The sequence below is a fragment of the Adiantum capillus-veneris genome, chromosome 13, assembly GCF_014529385.1.
Source record: "Adiantum capillus-veneris isolate H3 chromosome 13, ASM1452938v2, whole genome shotgun sequence".
NCBI lineage: Eukaryota > Viridiplantae > Streptophyta > Polypodiopsida > Polypodiales > Pteridaceae > Adiantum > Adiantum capillus-veneris.
In genome coordinates, this window is record NC_140943.1 from 158,315,611 (window position 1) to 158,334,361 (window position 18,751).

The 18,751-nt window shown below is 43.1% G+C and overlaps 1 protein-coding gene across 3 annotated transcripts in view; it reads right to left on the reverse strand.

The window, feature by feature from the left end:
- The window catches only part of LPA3 (Low PSII Accumulation 3), a 94,450-nt gene that overhangs the window by 14,053 nt on the left and 61,646 nt on the right, over positions 1-18,751 (reverse strand). For all 3 annotated transcript variants that reach the window (XR_015190090.1, XM_086527625.1, XM_086527624.1), the window contains exon 8: positions 6,874-6,932. Coding sequence is in view for 2 of the 3 variants with exons in the window: in XM_086527625.1 (XP_086383751.1) it covers positions 6,874-6,932 (59 nt within the window). In the remaining variant the exon portion in view is untranslated. The remainder of the gene's footprint in view (positions 1-6,873; positions 6,933-18,751) is intronic.

Consider the following 18,751-nt stretch of genomic DNA (forward strand, 5'->3'; position numbering starts at 1 on the left):
AATTCTAAATGAATTATTGTATTTATAAGTGAGAGGGTTTTTCTCACTGGAGACATCCGAGTACAGAGTATTCCTAGTGCGTCATTCAAAGTAATGACGGGAGCACTGTGAAAGGAATATCTGTAGGGCCACTAGGAACGGATACTTTTGATGCGTCACATCGGATCGGGAAGAAGTATTCGACCATCAGAAAACGGACATCTCTGATGCATCATAGGATGGGTGACATAGAGCATCGCGAAGGAGATTGTACCGTAAGTTCGGTAGGAAAAGACTAGGTGATGGGTATTCCTGATGCCTCGCAAGGTGGGTGACCGATGCATCAGAAAGGGACTATCCATAGTCAAGGAGGAAATTCCAAAAAGTGTTAGAATTGTTCACACGGAAGAGCAAGCACTTGAATGAAGATGGGTTCAAAGGAAACTTTGAGGAAAAAACCGATGCTTTCTGAGAAAGCGAGTTGCTTTTTGAAAAAACAGATACTTTCCCGCAAGGAAGTCTATGTTTGCATTGCAACGGTGCATGTGGTTGCATCCAGGGACGTGGGAAGTGCTGTGTAAGCATTGTTTTTCAACTTGTAAGCTTTTATTAAGTTTTTGAACAGGTTTTAACCAATTTTAAAAAGGTGACCGACCGCCCACTTAATAAGTGGGCAGCCTCTAATAAATAAGGCAACATATTAGCCAACGCTTTTTCTCTCCCTCTTTCTAGCAGAAGAGTTGATTTTATTTATTTTTACAAAAAAAACAAAGAAACGCCAGCGATCTCTACGCGAGCAACAAGCGCTCAACTATTCTTGTCGTGGCCAGGGAGCTATAAAAGCATCACACGCCCTCTCTCGGAGAAGGAGTTGCCAGCACCAGCAAGAGGAGACTCTGCCGCTAGAATACACAAGAGATCGCGAGACTACGAAACACGGAGATCGCTTTTCCCGCTCAAAGAGCGAGAGATATCAATTGTGGATTCGCCATAGGAATTGTTGTCCCATGGTTATGTGTGTTTGAATATGCTCTAAGGAACTAAAGCCAGATCGGCCCAAGGGTTTCGTATCCAAGTTTGGGAAGTAGATCCACAGTTAGGAGAGAGGTAGTCTCTACAATTGTGATCCAGCAGTGGGGATTCCCAGGTAAGGACTCCATGTCCGAGAAAGCAGAGTTGTTCTGCAAGAAGAGGACTCTGGAAACAGAGTCGGAAAAGAGTTACAGGGATGCCATGCCCTGAGTCTAGAAGGTGAGATCCAGAGGCGAGAACCTTGGTCCTTGAGGATTCGGAACAAGGAACGGAAAGTTTCATGGAATAGGGTTTTGCCCTAGGAATCGGAAGCTGAGGCTTCAGGAACCATGAAGTCTTATTCTAGAAGGAGCATGATAAACGTTCGGTTCAAGTGCTTGTACAGGCTTCTCCTCAGTAATAAAGATACTATTACGGGGGGGGAGGGGGAGGAGGGGGACAAGCCCATCTTCTGGTCCCCAGTACTGTGTCGATCTTCTCACTCTCTATCTCTCTTTATTTCTCTCTATATCCTCTGGGCTTCAATATTAAATGATAAATTCTATTTATCCGAGTATATTTTATATTGCTATGCGCTCCCGTTTGTGACAGTTGCTTTCTTGATCCACTCTGGGGTGGTGTTAAACACCATAACCTTGGTTTTACCAAGGTTGACAGACAAACCACTGTCGTGGGCAAACCTATGCAATGCGTCCAAGTGACGCTGAATCCCCTTTGGAGAGTCGGAGATCAACACAATATCATCAACATATAGAAATAGAGGAATCCATGTCCCTGCCAGCTATGCCCCTCTATCACCATGTCTCTCAATATAGTCAGAAACCCCATCCACATACATACCAAATAGAGTAGGGGAGAGCGGGCAGCTTTGCTTCACCCTGATAGTGGAGTGAACCAATGTCCCAAACCAACTCTATGGGTACTCCCATCTCCTGCAGTCTGCGCATCAATCTAGCTCTGGGCACTATGTCAAAGGCTTTGCGGAAATCCACAAAACTATAATAGATCCGTCTCCCATGTGATCTGCCCTCCTCAATAATGGCTCTTAGTGTCAGAATGTGGTCAAGACTAGAGAAACTCTCCTGAACCCTGCTTGCCCGGTTGCGCGTATGCCCTCCCTCTTTGCCCATCTACTCAGTTTTGCTGCTCGAGAATGGATGCGTACAACCGTACCAATGTGTGTCCAATCATGATAGTGCGATAGTTCCCAAGCTCCATTGGGTCTCCTGACTTGAAGATGGGTACAATAGTAGATAGACTCCAAGTATCACGCAAGCCCTCACACACGGCACGGTTGAACATCACTGCTAGAAGCTTTGCGAGCAGGTCCCTAGCATGTATAAAATGCTCCGCCACTAAGCCATCATGATCATATGCTCTCCCAGTTCTCATCCTATCAATGGCCTTCTTCACCATCTCAAGAGTGAAAAAAGCACACGGGTATGGGCATGGCTTGAGGGGAAAGGGAAGAGGTGTCTGTCCAGGAAGTGTGTACAGAGATGATGCATACTGGCCCCAAGCCTCTGTAGAAGTAATGGCAGGAGAGGGGGAATGCTCATGAAAGAGTCGCCATGCCTCACTTGAGTCCTGACTCAAGAATAGCTGATATAAATCTTGCTCTAGCGAGGCCAAAAAGGCCCTCTTCTTCCGTCGCACTAGGCGTTGGAAGGCAATCTGAGACTGTCTGTGAGTGAGGTCCCCCAAGAACACCTCCCTCTGAAGTCTGGCTCTCATCTCGCGGCACTCCTCATCATACCGACTGTTCTGGGGCATGCTCCCAGAGCGTCGTCTCTGCTCAGGCTCGGTGTGTGGGTATGCCTCCGCTGCTGCATCATGTAGAGTCAGTGTTAGTACAGTTGTAAGCTACTCTAGGGGTAGCCAGGGAGAGAGAGAGAGAGAGAGAGAGAGAGAGAGAGAGAGAGAGAGAGAGAGAGAGAGAGAAGCATTTGATGGATTCTTTCATATCCACCCTTGGTTTTTTTCAGCCCTGCACCTCAATCTGTGAGATGAGACCCGGAGTTGTCGCCACTCTAGCACTATGTGGCAATTTGGGTCCGTGTTTTGTGGCCGAATTGGCATGAAATGCTCTCTATAATACTACATTTTCAATGCTAGAGGATCTGTAGGTGTAATCCATGTCTCTCGAATAAATAGTTGCTACAGATTCTCTCAGAGGATCTAGTTCCTCTCACATAGTGAGAGGCGTATAAATGGTGAGTCCCAGTTGTGCTAAAAAGGCAGGAGCTGCTCTGTATCCAGACCATGTATTGAATCACTGTCATCTGTGCATCCATGGTCTACTCTCACCTGCCTCTATCTGTTGCCTAGATGCCTCAAGAGCTCTGTGTAAAAATCTTTCCTCCGGTAGCTCCCTTAATCTCTAGATGAAACGTACCGTATGAGAGGGATCCTCCACTACGATGGGCGGTGCGGCTACCTCCGCTTTGATAATGTCATGCAGGACAAATATGCCCTCCTCGTCCTCATCCTGTCGATGGCCGTGGTAAAGAAGGCACTCGTAGGCATGGCTCAGGAGGATCTAGAAGGGGTGTCTGTCGAGGAACCGTGTATAAGGATGTTGCATACTGACACCACGCATTGGGGGAGGGAAGTGCTCATGAAAGAAACGCCATGCTTCTCCTTAGTCTCTACTCAAGAACAAATGGTATAAGTCTCGCTCCATCTGAGCTAGGAACGCTCCCTTGTTCCGTCGCACAAGATGCCGGGCTATCCGAGACTATCAATGATTGATGACCCCTAGGAGAAGATCCCTCTCAAGCTGTGCTCTCGTCTCTCTACACTCCTCAACATACCAATTGTTCTGAGGCGTGCTCCCAGAACGGCGTCTCTTATCAGATTGACTGTGTGGGTATGCCTCTGTTGCTCCAGTGAAGAATACATACTCATCTCTACTCTGGATGTTGAGAAAGTTTGGCTCGAATCCTCTGTTGCAATCTCTATCGATGTTGTGAAGGTCCTCTCCTCAGTCGTGGGTGTCTTGATCTCCCTAGCTCCAATGTTCGGCCAATGAGAGTACCGCGGGTGTGAGTATGTGCTGAGCTTTGCAATGATGGCTGCTCCTTTATCTGTCTAGTGTTTGGTGTGAAGAAATCAGTAATCTGACTCTCGGATTGTCTCCTTCCAAATCTCCTAAATAAACTATCTCTGTGTCTCTGTAACTCAAGTAGTTACAATCCAAGACGTCTCTGGTCATGGTAGCTCATGGCTCTGGAGAAGGGTCCGAAGCCCTCTATGAATAGAGAGTGGAAGTGACCCCATATCTCGTAATATACTGTGCACTCGCATATATAATGCATCTCCATCTCTGGCTCTATATGGCAGAGGTAGCTTATCCTGCTAGTTGTTGGTATCCCTCTGAATCTACCAGTCTCAATCTCAAGCTAGCGTGAGATGTTTGTATTTGACCAATGGCACACCGTAACCCATGAGATAGCTGTGTATCCATATCGCAAGGCCGAATTACAAACCCATTCCCTGTGAGTTGGAGAAGATGCTCTCGATAGAAATCCATCTTCCTGCCCAACTCTTGTGTCAGCTCTATCCATGTCCTCTTGGTGTCCAACTGGGTCATGTCCTGGCAAATGAGTCTAGTAATCTTCACCCGTGTAAGAGACAGCAATGGTGCATCAAGGCAGTACTAGAAAGGAGGCAAGCTGTCCATGCTAAAGCCATGTATCTGACATCTGTGCATACCAGCATGATGTGTCCCCTTGTAAAGCTAACTGTCTGGAGGACTCAAGGGCAAATCTGGCATATCTGTCCCTAGTAGTATCCCATAAGCTTGGATAAAGGAGATTGATCAAGTAAGCGCCTCTATCTCGATAGGGGGGGGCTGCTAATGATCTCGTATGGCACAAAGGCCTTGGCTCTATTCAGCTTCTACTGCCAAGCTTTTCCTCTAGCAGTCCTTGCACATCTACCTTGAGGTGGACTAAGCTAATATGATATACTCTCCGCAAGGGTTTTCAGATTTGTGAGTTGAGTGTCCACTACTTGATTAGGCTTCTTCGACAATGTCCCTAAATTTCTCTTGATGGCTGCCTCAATCCCATCCTCTTCTTCACCTATCTATAGTGGCTTTACTTGGATAGTGGCTACTACTTGGTGTGGTTCTGGACATGGGGCAATTCTTTAACAGCCTAATAGTTGTCGCCTATGTCTCTACCTGTTCAGGAAGTTAGCACTGCTTATTCTGCAAAGCTGTTGAGAGTCCCTTCATCTCTCCTTTTTCTTTGCAAGGAGATCATAGCTCTGTTACTGAGTACTATAGATCCCCTTGGATGCTGCCAAGAGCTGGTCATCATGGTAAGTACAAAACTGTGAAGCCAAGGCACCGTGTGTACATCAAGTTGGTATGTGTTTCCAATGTTGGATAAGTCACTGAGGAGGGGAGTAATGCAAAGGATACACTCAATCTACATGAATAGTACAAGACCAGTGTTGTCCCCACTCCTCCGCTGCTTCGGAGGACCTGGTTGAACTATCCCACTTGACAAACCCAAGTGAACTTGTTTAACTCCCACCAAGGACCCAACTGATTTATGCCACTTGATGATGGTACTGCTAGCCAAGCAAATGGAGATGAGAATAACCGCAATATGTCAATTATAAATATGGAATAACGAGAGATACCATGGTGTCATGAGCATACTCCTGATTTAAATGACGCATGCTCATCTCCCAAAGACACGCAACCTGAACTAAGCATTGATTTGTAGAGGGAAGCAACCACAGTGATCCAACTCCACGGAAACCCCATCCTTCAAGAAAGTCCTAGTCCACACAATCATATGCTTACTCAAAATCAATGGCAAGAGGCTGTCATGATTGTCGCACCCTCTTAATAGTCCCATACAAGGTAAAAATATTGCCCAATCTAGCCATGCTCGACAAAACCTATCTTACAAGCATATATGAGGCTAGGCAAAAATGGCTGTATTCGAGCACTAATCATCCACTAAAATCTCTTACAGAGGATAGGAGACTCCACTGTAAAAGAAAGGAGGTCTCTGTACCCCTTGGTGTAAGCTCACATCAACCCAAAAGCCATAGAAGCAGGCATGTGGCCAGAGTCAAAATTGTACTGAAAACCATGCAGCAAAGGATGACAAAGAGCTTCACAGTAATCCAGGAAAAACTGTCATTCCAGACCATCATCCCCAAGGCAAGAGGCATTTTAAATACGACAAACCACATCATGCATCCATCCGAGAGTGACAGAAATCATCAAATGACGAGACCCCTCTTGAAGCATGGCAATTTGAAGAATACGAGGCTCCTTTCAAAAGAGCGAGGACAAATAATCAAAGGCAAAAAAGAGGATAGAATCCGGATCCATATGTGAGGCAACATGAGTCTCACAAGTTCGCGAAGTGTCCTGCCTGGAGGGCACTCACGAAAGAATGAGAAAACTTCTTTATTGATCCTATAACTTTGGTGATCCAAACATCAAAATGATGAGAAAATGCAGAGTTCTTCTGCTTAAATGAAGGAGTGTCTCCTTAGCCTATAACTTTGGTGATCCTATAACTTTGGTGATCCAAACATCAAAATGATGAGAAAATGCAGAGTTCTTCTGCTTAAATGAAGGAGTGTCTCCTTAGCCTCTGTCTCCACGAATTGCAACCAGAGAAAATGCTCCAGCAATCCCTGTATAAAGCTAACAGTGGCATGCATAGTCTCTAAGAAGGCCGTGCCTTTGACAAGCCAAAACATATGGTCTTAGTACATTAGCAATTGTATTGAAACTCTTTAGGACTTCTAGAAAATCCACAATGTCATTCTATTTGAAAATTTCACCATTAAATACTAAAATGAGGAAGTATCAGAGTCTTCATATACCTCAAAGTATCAAGCTCCAAGTTGAACATAATAGCTGGGACCTCTGCTGAGAAGGTGTTCTGTAAAACATGGACATTCACCAGATTGCTAAAAGTTGATGTTCTGAGCTGACAAGCTCAACTACTGTTCAGGTAAATAGTTGATAATAAGTAAAAGAACTTACAAATGAAATCCTGATTTTTTATGAAGTTTTTTCTTGTCTTACCACTAAATTTCCAACCCCATGCGTCTCAGCCCAAGGTTAACACTAGTTTGGTACCAAAACAGGACACGTGAGTGTCCTTTGGCCTAACAATTGCCCCTTGTCTTCTAGCCTTGCAAGCTTTAACTTCAATTGTTGCTTTCCTTTGACAATGTCATCTAAGATAGATTTTTTTTCAATGTTTTGCATAAAATTCCATGTCAATCTAACAAAGAATCTCCAAAATTCCTTTATAGGGACTTTATACAATAATCATAAAGTTTTAAAAATTGCCTCCTTTTACTTTTGAGCTTATTATGATAGATAACGGCTCCCATAAAGAGTGCTCGCGCAAAGCTGCATGTAATGAATAGAAATATAAGTAAACTAAGCTTTTAAAAAAATTTGCCAATGTCTAGGAGAAAATTGTAGGTAGCTTATCCATATTGGCCCCGTATGTTTGTCTATGCTTTACTCAATAAAAAATTGTTTTAATGTTGTATTAAATTATATTACGTTATGTTGGTCCAATACACAAGTTTCATGCATGGGATTATATATGAAGTAAAGTATCTTATTTATGTGAATTGAAGGACCTTTATGGTATATAGGCATGTACGTTATCCCCATAATACATCAGCCAAAAATTACATTAGTTAATATAAGCTATAATTCGGATATATTTATATATCTCAAAACTGCACTCACTAAAAGTTTTCATTTTTCACTTGAGAGATATAAACTATAATAATGGACATAACTTTGAAACTTTTTGTCAATTTCAATAAAGCATAACTAAGTCCTCAACTAGAACAGAGAAAGAGCATCTATAATTTCATTTACATGGTTTTTGGTGACAAGTTCACATTCTTGATAGTTTGCACATAACAATATTTTGAAAAGCAACTTGCTTTATGAGACTTATGTAAGATTGAATTGAATGCCCAAAAAATATGTACAGTCTTAGTGTTAACCTATAGATTCACTTTGGATCATAGCTTTGCAATAAGATTACATCAATTCTTTGATACAAGCTTTGAAAGCCCAAAATTTGCCCCCTTATCAACATTTTCAGAATTTCATTTTGTTGCTTGCTACGTTTAGTAGGTATGAAAACTAGGCTTTTAAAGTTTATTTTCTTATTTTCATCTTACTTACTATTACCAAGGATTTACAACCTTAAGAAATAGTATTTTTAAGACAAGTTTTAAGTCTTTTATGAATTTTTTCAGAAAACACCTTAAACTTTTGGTGAAAATTACAATCTCAAACTTATGATCAACCTCTTGGGATAGTGCTCATCTTGACATAGAAAAAAATCCTCAATTTCCTTTGGCTTTCTTTGGCTCACAAGCCAACTCCATGATGAGAAACAATTCAATAATTAGTTTCTAGCTCCATAAATTAAATCCAAAAAGATAGATTAAGTGTCTCAAAACACTTGAGTGTCCAATTGCAGAACTAGTGTGAACAAGACAAACTTACGGAGTATAATGGTTCATTCTTGACAACTCGTATCAAGAGCTCGAATATCTACCCTAATGAAAATAGTTAAAATGGACCAATCCAGCAACAAATCAAAATTATATAACTATTGAACAAGAAAGAAAGTGTAGCAGAAGTAGAAGTTGAGCCGGACAAAGGTCGCAAGGAAAAAGCTTGCAATACAATATGTTGCGTTGTCAAGAAGTGTGCAATGCGACTAGGAAAGCGTTGAGCCTTTGACTGTGAGAGGTAGCAACAAAATCAAGTGAGTTGCAGAAGATCTCAAGCAAAAGACACACAAAAAATAAACAAAACTCTAGCCATGAAAGCTTTACTCTAAAAAAGAACCAAGAACAACTCAAAACTCTTGTGTGGTTGAGAATTTGATGTAGCCTCGATCCCAATTGCACAGTTGTAATGCCTATTTGCCCCAACAAAAACACTTTCTTTGCTCTTCAATTTTTTGTCGAGGCCATTTCATGGAAACTTGAGGACTTCCATAGACATGTTTACACACCTTTTTGAAGAGAAGAAACCCTAATTGGAACCCTCACAAGCTCAGACACGGGGTTGGAACAATGCAGAACTGCACTAGCACACAGAAGAAGGAGCCTTTGTATCCCTTCACAGAGAAGCCGATTCCTCTTTAAAAATGTTTCTCACTTCCTAATAGTCACAAAACCATGAGTGATGTGGCATTTTGAGCCATTTTCGACCATTTTTGGGTCATTTTATACCATTCTTTACCATTCATAGCCCAAAAATGTCCTTTTTTGCCCGTAGAAAGCTTGAACAAGCTCGGAAAAATCCCTAAATTTGTGGGAAAATCCCATTGGGCTCAAATTACATGTAGAACCTCATTTTTCCACTTGGCAAGCACTTTAGATACATTGTTTACGGCTGGCTGCACACGAAACCTGCTATTTTAGGTCGAGACCGCCCACACTAAACTTTCTAGGCGAAACGAGTGTGTCATCTTCATACACCACATATATGCATTTCTAAACTAAATAAGACATGTTTTAATGTGATAAAGCACGTCATAGTACCACATCCAAGGCCTCGCCGCCCCAGTAAGGTATGTACACGACAGCAACCGTGGCACCCGTTCTCACACGTTTGACATTATGTACGTTGTCACATTTGGTCCCTCATATCAAAAAGCATAAATTTGAGGTGAACATTTTAATTTCACATTTAATAGGTGCCACAGCACGACCCCTCTAAACCTGCACATCCTCCAGTATGTGCCACACATATCTCTTTACAGGTTCAGTCTTCATTTAGTTATACCATACATGTCAATTTCATCATCACTTTCTAACGCATCATCCTCTCTTTCTTCATATATATATACATAACATTTTTATCATAGCTTTCATTTTGACTTTCTAATGAATCAAAGGGATTTGTATCACCTCTTCTTTTGAAGAGCTTGATTCTTTTCCTTGCAATTGAAAATTTTATTTCTTTCTCATCCAACTCATACAAGGTATAAGTTGCATTCACGTGTACATGCTTAACCACATAAGGACCAAACCATCTTTTTCGAAGCTTTCTTATTGTTGAGTGTTGATTGACAAGACTATTGTCATATACCAAGACCCAATCACCTTCCTCAATAGCTTTAGGTCAGCCTATGCCTCTTATCAAATCTGCCCTTATTCTTTAACCTTGCATCTTTTAATCATGCTACTGCAATCTCAACATCTTGAGGCCTTCTTTATACATGTTGTATGCGCAAAGCAAGAAGGTTTTCTCTATTCATTCTATCTTCCGAAGGTAATACATTCCATGTGGGAATTACATCCGCAATTGGCATTACAAGTTTCTGACCATACATCAACTTAAAAGGTATATAACCAGTAACTGAGCTATGAATTGTACAATTAGCCAATCAAGCATAAGGCAATAACCTAGGCCACTCTCCCAGTTTACCTTTGCAAGCCTTAGCCAAAGCTTTGATGATAGGAGGATGCCCGCGTTCTAATTTACCATTCCCTTCAAGATCGTATGCACTCTTGAGAGCAAGTTTAATGCCCAACCTAGAGAAAAATTCCCTAGCTTTGTCGGCATCCAGCTCACCCATGTATGCTATTATTTTCCCAACACATCCATAACGGCTAATCACATCGTCCTAGAGGAAGTTACATATCCCTTCCGTGATTTTGTTCTTAGAGTACGACCTTCAACCTGGTTAGTCAAGTCTTCTCGTGCAAGAACGATGTATCTCATTTGCCATAAGCCCGACGGCATTGTAACCAGATCTACTACCCACTTATATAGTGCATGGTCAATGGGTAAGTAGGGTGCAACCCATCACGATGACGTACATTTTAATACATTTGACAGGTTTCACAAGATTCCACAAAGTGAGATACATCTTTATACATACCTTTCCATAAATACCTCTCTTTGATTTTAGTAAATGTGGCTCATACACCTTTGTGCCCAGCATAAAGACTCTCATGAAACTTTTTGATAAGGTCCTTTTGAGTGTCCTTATCATTCACAACCCTCAATAGCATCCCATTTCTTGTTTTGGATGCTTCCACAAGTACCCATCTTTCAAAAAGTATCAATAGACTTTTCTACGTATTCTTTTGAACTCTTGATCATACCACCCTTCTTGCCTTGTCAAAGTGCTCAAATAGCGTTCAATGAGCAACCAATCACCTTGATATAGGTCCTCTATGAATGACTCTAAGTGCATTTGACAAGCAAACATGATCACCCTTAGCAGGAGAGCTACTATAAAGCCTCGTGTCTACATCAGCACCCTCGACAACCATTTCTTCTTTATTATCATATCTGTGGCACCAGAGTTCATTTGCAAGCCAACTCAGCTGGGAACGGCCAATTTTGAGAGAAAAGGCTGATTTGGGGCGGCTGGTTCTTCTTCGTTAAGTGCTTACAGTGTGTGTGATTAGTGAGTGCAGGTTTCACAGCTTTAAGGGAAAGCTTACCTTCTCCCTTGTTCTATGTAGCACAATGATTCCGCTTTCATGCACCTCTCCCCCCTTTTGAATACAGAATTGTGTTGCCTAGCTCAAGGGCTATTCATCTATATGTACAGTTGTGTGCATTCATGCGCGATTGCCGAGGCAAGAGCACAGTTGTGTGCGTTCATGCGGGATTGCCGAGGCAAGTGCCTCTTGCACAGCTACTGGAATAGCTAATTGCTATTCCCGGCCAGATACAGGTTGGTTCGAAGAGATTTTACGCGAGAAATCTCCTCCAAATCAAAGGGCAAGTAGCCCTTTGAATGCGGCAACTCGAGCACTTGCTACGGATGCGGCCAGCACGTGAAACAGAGCCCGAAACAGTAACTTACAGCCTGCTGTGTATTTTTGCAGGTTTAGGGTTTTAACCCTTTCTAGTCGCTAATAGCCCCGGGAGCGGGAGCTTCGGGGAAGCTAGCAGACCACTATACAGGTGTCCGGGTGCATTTTTGGGGCCGAAAACAGAGAATTCAGCATGCTGTAATTTCTTGCTAGGTTTGGGAAAGTGCTCAAATGCACCGGGAAAGTCACCTTTTGCATGGGGATTTTGCATGTGAAGCCTCCTACAACGGTTATGTTGCCGAAATTGGACTAGAGTAGGTCATTTTCAGCCCAATAAAATTGGGACAGCTCGTAGGAACTTACAGGATTTTCTCCAAAATTTAATTGGATAAAAGAAATACCGAAAAGGGCTCCAACCTTTGGGGCCAACACGGTCTCAATGTCTGCTTGGAAGCACTCTAGTTGCGAAGCCGTGGTTTGTTTGAAGTGTAAGTGGTTATGACGCCTATTCCACAGGCTTTACCAATTCACCAAGCCACCTTTCAGAGCCCAAATGTTGAATTAAATGGACAAGGAGTTAATTTCCAAGCTATGCATCAGGTTTTTCCACCACCCCGGTACATCCTGGGTATTTCGAGGGTGATTCTGTGTTTCAAAGCATGGCTGGTTATGCGCCTAGAAACCAACAATACATGCCAGGAACAGTCTTTGAGGGTATGCAGGGAATGATGCCAAACCCCATGTATGGTAATATTGGCCTCCAGCAAGGGTTTTGGTGTAATCAGGGCCAGTTTGGGGTGTAGTAGGCCGCTTTTGGTATGGCTGGTTTTTCCGACCAACAGGCAAACATGGCACCAAGCATCCAAATGTCAACGGCGAAGGGGCACAGATGATCCCCACCATTGTACCACATTGCAAACAAATCCCTATGATAATTTGGTAATGCTGGAAAAGCCGATACCATACAAGGAAGATGGTGCAACTGTCAAGTTTGATAGTGGATTTGAGGATAAGACGAAGACTCTTACTTTCCTCCAACAATTTGATACGGCTTATACAAGAGGAATTTTAGAGAGGTCTCTAAGGTTAGGAAAGCCGCCACCTTCTTGAAAGGAAATGCATGTACATGATGGACGACACTGTTGATGCACCCGCCAAATGGGTTTAATTTAAGCATATGTTTGCATCTGCATGGATGTCAAATGAATTTGAACCCCTACATGCTTTACAAAAGAAAGAGGTCACTTTCATATAGACACATAGAGAGATTTCAGCTTTTAATTTCTTGAAAGAAAAGATGACTTTGTATCCGGTAATTGTTTAAACGGAGCTTAAGAAGTCATTTGTGGTCCAATGTGATGTGTGTGGCAATAGTATTGGGGCAATGTTAATGCAAGATAGTCGGGTAGTAGCCTACAAGAGTAGAATCTTGAAGGGTGAGAAAAGACTCCAAATCTATGAAAAAGAGCCACTGGCCGAGATTTATGCGATTTCAAGTTGGAAGCACTACCTGTTAGGTGTTGATTTGTTGTCCAAACAGATCATCAAACTTTGCAATACTTCTTGACATAGTCAAAGTTATCTGAAAAGCATATGCGATGGGCAAACATTCTCTCTACGTTCCACTTTCACATTGTCCAGGTGGAAAGCAAGAAGAATGTCGTGGCTGATGCATTGTCAAGAAAGCCACAAATTTCAGCTGTGTCAATTCCTTATCATCATGAGCTTGATGACATGAAGGAACAGTCATGCTACTGATGAAGATTTTGCAAGAATCTTTGAGCAGTTGCAAGATGGACAACGCCATAAGCACTATCTCCTCAGGGAGAGTTTTATGATGATGCATGGAAGACTATGTGTCACTAGGCCATTGCGACATAAACTTGTGGTAGAAAGTCATGTCCCACTGTATGCCAGGCATCGTGGTATAGATGCGACAGTGAAAGCGGTCGAGACAATCTTTTATAAGCCTACTTTGAGGAGAGATGTGGATGCCTTTGTGCGAGCATGCGTGATTTGCCAAACGGTCAAGTTTGACAGGTAGAAGGCATCAAGGTTATTACAACCACTGCCTATTCCAAACAAACCATGGGAAAGTATTGCTATAAATTGATCTTCCAAGAACGTCAACAAGTAATGAAACTATATGGACCATTATTTGCAGGTTCAGCAAGTATACCCATTTTATTCCTGTCAAGAAGCAGATAAAATCTGATCAGATGGCACGATGTCGGGGGATATGTGTTCGAAACGTGAGCCGGGCAGGAGCCAACGGGCCTCTGGCTATGAGAGGTGTACAAGAGAACAAGAAAAACAGATACATATGGCTTTGGCAATCACCGTAGTCTTCAATTAATCAATTCAAGCTTTCAGTACAATGTAATCGATAGCCAAGGCGCGCTGTTAGCAGCACTGTCACTCGAATCAACTGAAAATTAGGATTTTAAGCTCCCTTTTTACAAAATTAACCGAGCCGTTAACGACACCGGGGCTTAAGACGATGATTAATTAACCTTTGGACTGATATCGGTGAAGAAAATTTTCGCATGCCGCTTTACCGTAGCTCCAACTGTTCACTGTGTCGATCATCATGCTTCAATTATTGCCAACAGTTCTGCAACTTCCTGCTTTGTGCGCTTTTCACTGCCTTAATTGCTAAGATAATCTTCAACCTTCTTATCTGATAATTTTGCTTTGATTGCAGTCGTGCTTTATACATCCTTGGTGCTTTCTCTTCCCCAGTTCGAGAGAGAGAAGGATCGAGAGAGAGAGAGAGTCCTTGAGCTTGGAGAGCTGTGAGCTTCCCTTCCTTCCCTCTCGAATATCCTATTCTTCTTCTTCATGCCTCCGAGCTCTTCCCGCCTTTCTTCCTTAAGTTAATGCCCTCTTTACCTCTCGTAGAGTATATCCTCCTATCCTTTGCTCATGCACCAAGAGAGAGGGAGAGCCTCGCTATGCCCTTCCTTCTCTTTGTCGCAACCAAAAGCCTTCTCTTCCTTTGCTAACCGAGGACAAGAGAGAGTGCCTCGAACTTCTTCTCCTCCCCCCCACACTTCATGAAGCTTCTTCTCTTTGCCTTATTGCTTCAAGGTCCCGAGAGAGAGTGAGAGAGAATGTTTGTGCTTGCTTACAGAGTTCCTCCTTGCTTACTCCAACACGAGAGAGAGAGAGAGAGAGAGAGAGAGAGAGAGAGAGAGAGCCCTTTGCTTTGCTTCCCAAACATGAGAGAGAGGGAGAGCCGTTCTTCGCCTTGCTTCCCCTTCCTCTCCTCGTTATATGCTCCTCCTCTCCCTTGCTTCCTTGCTCACGGAGGACGAGAGAGAGAGAGTGGCTTTAGCCTTGTGCTGAGGGCGAGAAAGACAGCGCTAATCCTCATGGCTCCCTATTGTATACCCCTCCTTATTCTATTCCCTCCAATAATTCTCTAAAAATAAGCCCCCTCCACGAAGTCACGACGCCGTGACTGACGTGGCATGGGAGCGGCAGTTATGACGTGGTAGGCGGCAGTTGTCGAGCGCGCGAATGCAGCGGGAGTCGTTCCAAAAACGGTCGCCCCAGCCTGCTCATCAACTGTCTCTTCACTCGCGAGCTCGTCTGAGGACCGAGCTACCCGGCGGGAGTCTCTTTCTCTTGCTCTGCGCCTCCTCGCTGCCTGCCCACGCCATGGCTCCTTTCTTTCTTTCTCTTCAAACTCACTTAACCCCATTTTGGGCGGCCATTGAATGGCTCTTTAATTTGGGCGGCCACTACCTCATTTGCCTTGGGCGGCCGGCCCTTGTAGTGGCACCACTTTTAGCATGCATACCTAGCAAACCTTGCTCCACAAAAGCAAAGGCATCTCATTTGGCATCCACATCGCCCAAAGCATGGCTAAGCACGGCATTCGGAACACAAATTAGCTCGTAAAGGCACCGCATTAACATGCATATCGACCAAGGCATTGCCTCGTGTGGTCGTTGGGGATCGAGTTTAGATCTTGGAACTACGTTCGCGGGCGCACGGCGCGAGGCTACGAAAATGGTCAGCCGCGGGCTCGAAAGACGATGTATTTCCAACTTGCTATCCTGCTGATGGTCCGCGCCACCAACTACATTTTCCATTCAGCCGTGGATAGGCCGTAGGTTGGTTGAAAGCGCTTCGCGCTGTCGACAGCCAGATTTTTTTGATTTTATCCTGTTCTGTATGAGTATTGGATACTGAAATTCGGGCGGATGTCCCAGCATATTGCCCGATTATGTTGTCGAACATCTCTGTCAAACCACCCCTTTGTCGGGGAATTTCGCTACCTTAGGACAGTTAGAGTTACTGCCGCCGTTTACCGGGGCTTCGTACAACTTTCATCTTTAGCAGTCCTTGACTAACATTATCATCGTGAATTTGCCACAACCTTATTAACATCTGTGAACCCCTAAATGACAATATCGTCTCGAATTTCACCGCTCATATCAATCTCTTGAATAATGCCAAAAATTCATCTAGCTCAGCAGTGCTGGCAACTAACACAAGCCTCAAGCCGTATTATCTCATCAACCCGGACTCTGTGTGACGAGCCGTAAATTCTTGTAGACTTCTCAAGCTACATAGAATGCATACAAACCTTGCTAGGCTATAAAATTCCCAAATGGCACCCCGACCGAGCCGACCAGACTAGTACGGAACTGGCCCCCGATGAAATTTAATATGGCGATATCTTGGTAGCCGTAACTCCGATCACTAATCTGAAAATACTAACGTGCTCCACAAAGTGGGCACTTTAGGCCCATGCATTCATTTCATTTCTGTCCCCTCAGCTGCAGTTGCCCAATCTAGTACGGATCTGCAATTGACTCAAACTTCAACCTGCCATAACTTCTTCATCGTAGCTCCAATCGACGAGCCGTAAAGACAAACTGGTAGAGCACTTCAAACACAGCGATTCTAGATCATAAACTACCATCTGTGCTCACTTCAAGCATACTCCTTTTTAGCATCATTAAAGCATCTTTTGTCTCTTTAAAGACGCATCTCGCATACAGTTAGTATCAAACCTTGCATGTTATCAAGCCTTGATCACTAATAAATAATCGAGTAGACTTCAATCAAGCACAATGTGCATCCTTCTAATAATTTTCCCATCATGGAACAGAGCTGCACGACATTCACCCCCTCTAAACCTGCACAGTCTCCGGTCTGTGCCAATTGCATCTATTATAGATACCTTAAGCTCTTTGCCATCATCAGACTCACGTAACTGGTAAACATATGAAAAATAATATAAGACTTATACCCTATCATCAATGTTCTAGCTTAATCATTAGGTAGCTGCCCATCAGAAATCTTTGAACCGTATCTGTCGTATCTCCAAAGCATTCAATTAGGGATAACCTGTTTAGTGAACCCCGCCAGAGTCAAGTGCTCCAGTGAATGATGCGCACGGCTTGACCATCAAGCTCGCTTTAGGGAACCCTCTCAAGCTCAAGTATGCCTTACTCTGTCTGCACACGGAATGGCCGTCAAGTCCTTTACTTCAAGTTCTGGCAGCAGAACCTACTCAGAAGATATGAAGATACTTCGTCAATTGTCCAAAAAAGTCAACTGAAAGCTATCCATGTAAGCTTATTGATTGCATAAGTAGTCCCACGGGATCAAATGGAATAATAAGGAATTGCCCACACACTAAAGCATCATAATATCCACATGAGCATACATTTCCTGTATCAATCAACATCAAGCATTTCTGGTGGAAATATGCTACCCCTTGTTCAAATAGCACGCAATTACTATGCATACGTAACAGTATCCATCCATATTGAATCTGCTTACGAACATCCATAGAATCTTCTGGATCAAACACCATTGAGATCACATAGCATTGATGGGCTCCGCAATATACTAGACTTCACCTGAAGCATAGTGCACCACCCACATCTCATAAACTTTTGGCAACTTAAGCTCGTTACCAGAAAGAATTAAAGAATTCGGACTCCCTTTTACTGGCAGTCAAGACATCACTGACATAAGCATCAATAGGAATAGCATCCAAATCCAGCCACATTTGGCACATTGTCCAAGGAAATGAAAAACCCTGTGCACTTTATGCAGTATCAGGATGATATAGCATCATCACCCACTCTAGCTTCATAGCCATCACAAAAAACCTTGGGAGTCTCTGGACATGTATCATCATAGGAAGTTTTACCTGTTGGAATTTCAGCTTGATCATGAAAAACAGCTTCAACTCGTAAATCTTCATCGATAGCATCCTCGAGAAAATCACCCTTGGAAGTCTCAACATTCATCACAACTGTAGGAGTTATCTCCTCATGCAGCCCATGTACAAGCATAGATGTAAAATCCGTGTCAATAATCTGTTCACAATCAGCATGATCTAGGCAATCTTCGTACTCATCCATGTCATTCTCTACTTCCTCATCTGCATCCATGTTACTTAACAATCCATCATAGCACTGTAAAGGCTCATCTGGCATCCCTTCTGAAGGGATACACGCATCAGGAAGCTCTTCTATACTGTTATAATCATCTCCTTCAGATCTAGACAAAAAAATCATTGATTATGGCATCCTCTTCTATGATAGCAGCATCTGCAAACATATTGTTAGTAGCAATCATAGGTTCATTGACATCCTTAGGCTCATCCTGTGCTAGGTCCACAATCTTGGTCACTTCATCAGCTACTGTGTATATAATAGCTTTATTTATGCACTCATCTACAGCAAACATTTTGTCCTGCTGTCACAAATTGCTGACGTGTCAAAGCCCTGAAAAAGGAAGCCAACTTGCAGATGCCGGCCGAGGGGCCTAAACCCTAAGAAGAACAAGTAACAAAAGAAGAAGTCCTACCAACTTATGGGAACCCCGTCCGATGAGGCCCCGCTGACATAAAGGAAGTAAAATAACTCACGAACTCACGAAAAAAAATTGATGACGT